At 37.3% G+C, this 6,191-nt stretch overlaps 1 protein-coding gene across 2 annotated transcripts; it reads right to left on the bottom strand.

Moving 5' to 3' along the window:
• Positions 1–1,171: 1,171 nt before the first annotated feature.
• LOC107667599 (dual specificity protein kinase CLK4-like) lies at positions 1,172–5,857 on the bottom strand. 2 transcript variants are annotated; one of them, XM_016459311.1, is made up of 11 exons: positions 5,057–5,857; positions 4,526–4,616; positions 4,163–4,229; positions 3,444–3,557; positions 3,189–3,355; positions 2,994–3,088; positions 2,535–2,664; positions 2,358–2,440; positions 2,184–2,263; positions 1,962–2,052; positions 1,172–1,514 (listed from the first exon to the last, which is right to left on the bottom strand). In XM_016459311.1, the coding sequence occupies exons 1-11, from the start codon at positions 5,459–5,461 to the stop codon at positions 1,368–1,370; spliced, it is 1,470 nt and encodes a 489-aa protein (XP_016314797.1). In that variant the 5' UTR covers positions 5,462–5,857; the 3' UTR covers positions 1,172–1,367. The 2 variants fall into 2 exon arrangements, with proteins under 2 accessions (XP_016314797.1, XP_016314796.1); XM_016459310.1 differs by having other exon boundaries at positions 3,444–3,560; positions 5,057–5,856.
• Between the last annotated feature and the right edge of the window lie 334 nt (positions 5,858–6,191).

Below are 6,191 nucleotides of genomic sequence, written 5' to 3'. Positions count from 1 at the left end.
AAAAAAGAGCAATATATGGTAAGAATCACAAGTTAATCACGGTGTATTTGCCCTTGATGTTTATGCACTATTTTGAAATAGCCTTTTTAGAACATCTTAACTGGCAACACCGACACTGTGTAACATTTTTGCTTGAGTTAACTGCTTATTTAATTTTATTTTATTTTCTGTCAAATAAATTTAAGCTTCTGTAATGTTGTTTTAATTTCAGTTACATTACTGCTTGCTTTTAATTCACCAAAAGTGCACTAAATGTCTTTTGAAAGAGACCATGACTAGGACTATAATCTAGCATTCATGAATTAAAATAATTTAAGTTTAAGTATGACATTTTTATGCACTACGCACAAAACGGAAATGAAATGAGTATGCTAATTAGATTAACTATCTAGCTTGCTGGCTAACACCTACAAATAAATTACAATATGTAGCCTTTATTTTGTTGCCTTTTTGTCTGTTAGACTATTTTAGGCTTTCCATATTTCTCTTTGTTGTAGTAAGTACTTGTCACTGTAGGCATAGTTGTGGGTTGCATTTCTCTGTTTGGGAGTATAGCTCATGTCTGGTCTCTTCGATATTTTAACATTCTATCAGAAAATACCTACAAATATAAAAGTTTGTTATTTTGCACTTTTTTGTTGATTTAATTTCTAATTTATTTTTTGTTATTCTTCAGGTGACTGTAAGTCACATTTGTTTATTAACTACTTATGTTTATACTTATCAGTATGTTATGATTTGTTATGTTATATTATAGTAAAGCTTTGAAAAAAAAAATTATGGTGGGGAGGGGGTGTCTAAAATCTCGCCTAGGGCAACAACAGAGCCTGGGCTGGCCCTGCTCTGAATATCAATTAGTGCTTTATTGCAGTAACTCTTGTTTGTTTCTGTCTATAAATAAAAACCACACAATTTAGTTGCAGCAAAGATGACTTGCTTTAAAACATCCTGCAAATTCTCAAGATTTTCCCCACATGAGGTCCATGTGCTCAGTCCAAAAATACATCAGCACTAAAGTCTGCAGAACTAGAAGAGCATTTGTAAAGAACAGACTTTTGGTGCCATCTGCAGGACAGACATTATAAAAGCAGTAATTAAAAAAAATAAAATAAAATAAATAAATACAGCATTGCAGCATTGTCTGAACGTCCGTTAACTATTAAAAAGAATGGCAAAATAAAGAAACAAATGTTGTGCATTCAGAGCATTCAAGTTTAATTTGCCAAAAGTACAGAGGAATTTGGCCCATATAATCAAATTGACAATAAATATGGACAGAGGTAATGAAGCAGGCAGTCTTAAAGCAGACTGATAAGTCAGCAGCAGTCTCCCTGGGAGCAGTATTGTTCATTTGTGTCGCCTCCAAGTCACTTTCTTTCTTTTCTTAACAGGTTGAAAAAGGGATGTCCGATGGCCTGCTCCAGGGTGATTCGTTTGGATGAATCATACTCCATCATCTTCTCCAGAAGGTCAAAAAGCAGCTCGTGCTCCGGGGTTTTACAGGACATGTATTGCTGAGTAAGGAGCAAAGACTCAACTATATTATTTTCATCAAGGCTACCCAAACAGAAATATGTCTCAGTAACATACCGGCATCTGTACATCTCCAAAATTAGTAGTCCACAAGACTTTTAATTTAAGTATTAAACATACAGCGCAGTTACTGGAGGAAAAATTAAAGACCACAGGAATTTCACACCAGAAAACAACCATCATTTCAGAAAAAAAACAAAACAAACAAACATTGTTTTCATTCTAAAACCTTTAACATTTTGTACTTGTGCATATGAATAGTACAAAGTGATCAATACAACTCTGAGGCAATAGATATCATTATAAACTGGTTTACATGAGTAAAACTTTTTATAAAGAGACCGTATTAGCAGCATAATGTAATAAAGATTTGGAGTCTTGGGAATAAGCAGTTCAATGTTTAATAGTCAATATATCATGATCTTTACCTTTAGAGGTTTACAGTGTTTCCTCACGTATCTCCCTGCTGAGCTGTGCTCATCCCAGTCCAATTTGTCATGATGCACATAACGCCGTTTCCTGACAACGAAGCACAGTCATACATCAGACCATGAAAAATCCAAAAACATCGAATTTCTTTGATCATGTAAGATACTTTTATTTATAAAGCAAGTGGCATAAACTCCTAGTCTCAAGTTACGATACTTCACCTGGTTTTCTGGAGTAGGTGTGCAGGTATGGGGCCTAGAACCCTCTCCATCATTGCCAGATGCTCTTTACTGTCGTGAGTCTGAAAAGAGGGTTTTTTGGTAAGCATTTTGCATTTAAAATCAAGCCACAAGGCATTCAGTAGAATAATAAAGCCTGTACACATGACTTTGCACCTGAAATAACGTTAACCCCAGATAGAACTCAATCAGGATACAGCCCAAACTCCACACGTCACATGCCTGGTTCCAGCCCAGTTCTGCCAGCAGAGATCAACATTTTGCAATGGTTAAAATCATGACCACATTTTAGTGAATTAAACAACAGCATAAATAATAGTGCAAACAGTTCACCTAATATAACTTCTGGAGCTCTGTAGTGGCGGGTTGACACCAAAGAGGTGTGATGCTCGTGGTCATGGGTAGCATTGCCAAAGTCCACAACTTTCACATCCAACCTCTTCAAGGTCCTCTCATCTCGCTTCTGTAATATATTGACCATTATTGTCAGCATCCTCTCCTCACTATAAACCAACACTTGTTTGCTTATAGACATATACTACTGTTCAAAGGTTTGGGGTTGATGCAGTTTGATATTTCTGTGGAAACCATAATACATTTTTTAGGATTTCTTGAATGAAAGAATAAGAAGTTCAAAAGAACGGCATTTATTTGAAATATCAATATTTTGTAATGCATAAATGTCTTTTGATAAATTTAAAGTGTCCTTGCATAAAGTATTAATTTCCTTCAAATAGAAAGAAACTATACTTTGAACTATAGTTTATGACATTTCATTATGCTCTTACTTACCATCTTGGAGTTGTATTTAATGTTGTAGTTTGAGTCCACAAATAGAATGTTTTCAGGCTTAAGGTCGGTGTGTGTCAACTTATTTCGATGCAGAACTGGTGGCAAAAAAGTGATTTATCTATATTTAGAAATGATGTATAACAGTGATTTGTAGCATTGATGCCGTTTAGTAAAAATGTATACATCTATACTCACAGTGCACAGCTCTAAATATCTGGTCTGCCATGCACCTGATCTGGGTCAGTGAGAAGGGCATAAATCCATTCTCCTTCAGAAAGTCATATGTGCTCAGTCCCAGCAGCTCAAACACTATGCAGATGTGGCCGTGGTGATCGAACCAGTCTAGCATCCGGACACAAGCACTGTAAAGAGGTAAAGGTAAGTTATTATGGCCAGAAACCTTGTCTATTTACAAAGTATTTCTACAATGAAATACACTCAAACACTCACAATCTCTTTTCTTCATCAAGCGAGTTTATCCGCTCAAGCACATCAACTTCTGACATGGCTGCCTCACGGTAGCGCTCAATATTTTTGATGATCTTCAGCGCCATTTTTTCATTACTTCTGGGAAAAAAAAAAATGTTTACATGCATTCATTTTCATCAATTCGAATGAATACAATCCAGTTTCAGATTCTGAATGTTCTGTTTTTATGAACCCTAAATTTAGCATTTTCTGATTCACATTTTCATTTACATTTATGTATTTCAACAAAACTTCAGCGTATGAAGTGAACAAAGGCTTGATGACATACCTAAAGGGAAAACTGTCAGAAGAGCTTTTTTAGCAAATATTTTGTCAATATACAGTCTATTCCACTGGCCTGTTTGTAACATTTAAATAAAAAAATTTTAAATATGCATGTTCGTAAGAAGTAAAACGTATGTAAAAAAAGATCTTATTATAAAAGGGCTCTGGTAAACATAGGCAACACGGCACTGCACATATGCGCAAGGTATTTTTGAATACAGAAAAGACAATCGTACTTAAACGTTTACATGCATATATTTATTGATCAGATTATTTCAGGTCTATAACACTCCTTTCAATATGACCAAAATTATATTCAGATTGAGCTAACTGATTATTTGGGTGCATGTAAATGAAGTTACTATTAAAAAAAAAAAAAGAAAAAAAAAAAAAAAAAAACACAAAATCAGGCTTACTTTGAATGGTCGAGGCACTCCACCACTTTTCCAAAGGCTCCTTCGCCCAGAGTCCCTACAATCTCATCTATAAATGGGATAAAGAGGCAGTCATAAGTAAAGCTTTGGGACAGGAGGATGCAACATACAAAAGCACAGATTTTACAGTACTAACGGGACTTGACAAGTTCATTCCAGTTAAATCATATTCATTGAATATAAAAGTCTGTGCCAAATTAAAGTTTCACGTATGATAGTTAATTTCAAAGTGGTTAATATTAGAAGTCTTCAAAGGTCCCCTTATAACCCCCAAGTGTAGGCTGAATTGTCCCACTAGTAGACACAAAACAGACAGTTATATAGAGAAAGGTTTGTGTTCTATACATCTTGCTCTTAGCATGTCTCCATTGTGATAGACCAGGTGACCCTCCTCATCATCCTCAATACTCTTGGTTCTTTTCCTGCGATGACTTCTCTGGAGAAGGGGGAATCATCATCACCACCATCAAACACCAGTCAGAATCAGGCCCGTACGCATCATTCATTCATTCAGCGAGGGGGCGTTGATGAAGGGGAGGGAGTGATTCGGACCCCCGCGCCAGGCCACGGCGGCAGCAGCAAATTCAAATTCATCGCCAACAACGGCACAGGGCCACCATAGTGTGTGTTACAGAAGAAAGACATGGCAACACATTTTCAGACAGGAAACAACTTTCTTTGAAGTGCACTTAAGAACAGCTAATTCTGTTCAGGACCCTCATCCAATCAACAAATCGCCATTTCTGCAACCAACCGATTCCTTGAGCACCTTACTGCAAGTTTACAGCAGATGGTTTCTATGGTAAATCTGGACTTCCGAAACATTAACAAATACATCAGTTCAAGTAAAAATCGACATATTGACAAATCGTTTACCGAGTCTGAGCAGGGACTGCGGTGGCGTGATCGTTGGCGCTCTCTGCTGCTGCGTCGACTACGTCCTCTATGTGCAGATGACTGGCTGCAATGGTTCCCGTCTTTCTCCCTCTCCGTCTCCCAGACCGGGTCCACCCGACCCTTATAACCTCCATGTTCCAGACTGGCTTCTCTGGCCCTGCGCTCTCGCCACTCCAGCCTCTTTGAGCTAATGTGACAACTGTCAATAACACACATCAGACACGGAGGAAAAAGAGACAGTTGTGCATATGACGACAATGAGATCTTTGACAGATAAACTTTGATGCAATTTATCGACCCTTTCAGCAGGGGATAAGGAATGCTGAATCGTGATCTGCTGGGTGCTGAAAGCATCAAGTGTCTTCTTGAACGGGAAGTGTCCATGAGCAAGCTATACTTAGAAAGAGCCACAGAAACAAGCTCCGAGAGAGCGGTTATGAGTGAAAGTGATGCTTTAACCTGTCAATGTTGCAGCAGTAAATCTGTTAGGAAGATGCCTGAGTGTTGTGTTTGATTTAAACAACTTGCGATCCAAATCACAGCTGTCAGCCTATAGTACATAAGCAGAACGTTCTGTATTACACCAACTGGAAGCCATCCGGATTCATTTTACAAAAATCAAACGTAAAACAGTCCTTAATTTTTGTTAAAGAATAGCAGATGCTATTGCAGATGGTTAAATTGATCAGTTGTTGATTGGATCTTAAGATGTTGTACTCAATAATGGAGACAGATGAATGAGAGCTTGCAAAAGCGGGTTTGTCATTTTCACTGGAAGATTCAGTTAGGACATTGATTAAAAATTATGAGGTCAAATGAAATTGTGAATGCATGGTTGAATGATTCATCACGATAAGATTAAACATGATTTGGAAAATAGAATTTCATTTCATAGCAACTTTAAAGGGGTCCTATTATGTTTTTCACTTTTTCGATATCACAAAGTGGCTCATTAGAATATCATTAAAAATAATTCCCGCCTACAGATATTCGAATGTTTGGGGGGTGGGGAGGGGCGAGGTTGTGGTTAGAACGTTTGCTTGAGTGAGTGCATCAGACGAGACGATGAAGAAGACCTGACCAGAATAGAAAAAGTCCAAGTCATAAAAACGAC

Source organism: Sinocyclocheilus anshuiensis, unplaced genomic scaffold (genome assembly GCF_001515605.1).
Source record: "Sinocyclocheilus anshuiensis isolate Anshui unplaced genomic scaffold, SAMN03320099.WGS_v1.1 scaffold1903, whole genome shotgun sequence".
NCBI classification, from domain to species: Eukaryota; Metazoa; Chordata; class Actinopteri; order Cypriniformes; family Cyprinidae; genus Sinocyclocheilus; species Sinocyclocheilus anshuiensis.
The sequence above is the reverse complement of the archived record's forward strand: the minus strand, read 5'-3'. Positions and strand labels throughout refer to the sequence as shown.

Excerpts from the sequence above, each read along its gene's own strand:
- LOC107667599 (XM_016459310.1), bottom strand. The coding sequence starts at position 5,461 with ATGGACACTTCCCGTTCAAGAAGACACTTGATGCTTTCAGCACCCAGC. Across the intron at positions 3,561-4,162 it reads GAGTGCCTCGACCATTCAAA|AAGTAATGAAAAAATGGCGC; the intron begins GTAAGCCTGATT and ends TTTTTTTCCCAG. Across the intron at positions 2,264-2,357 it reads TGGGGTTAACGTTATTTCAG|ACTCACGACAGTAAAGAGCA; the intron begins GTGCAAAGTCAT and ends CCCTCTTTTCAG.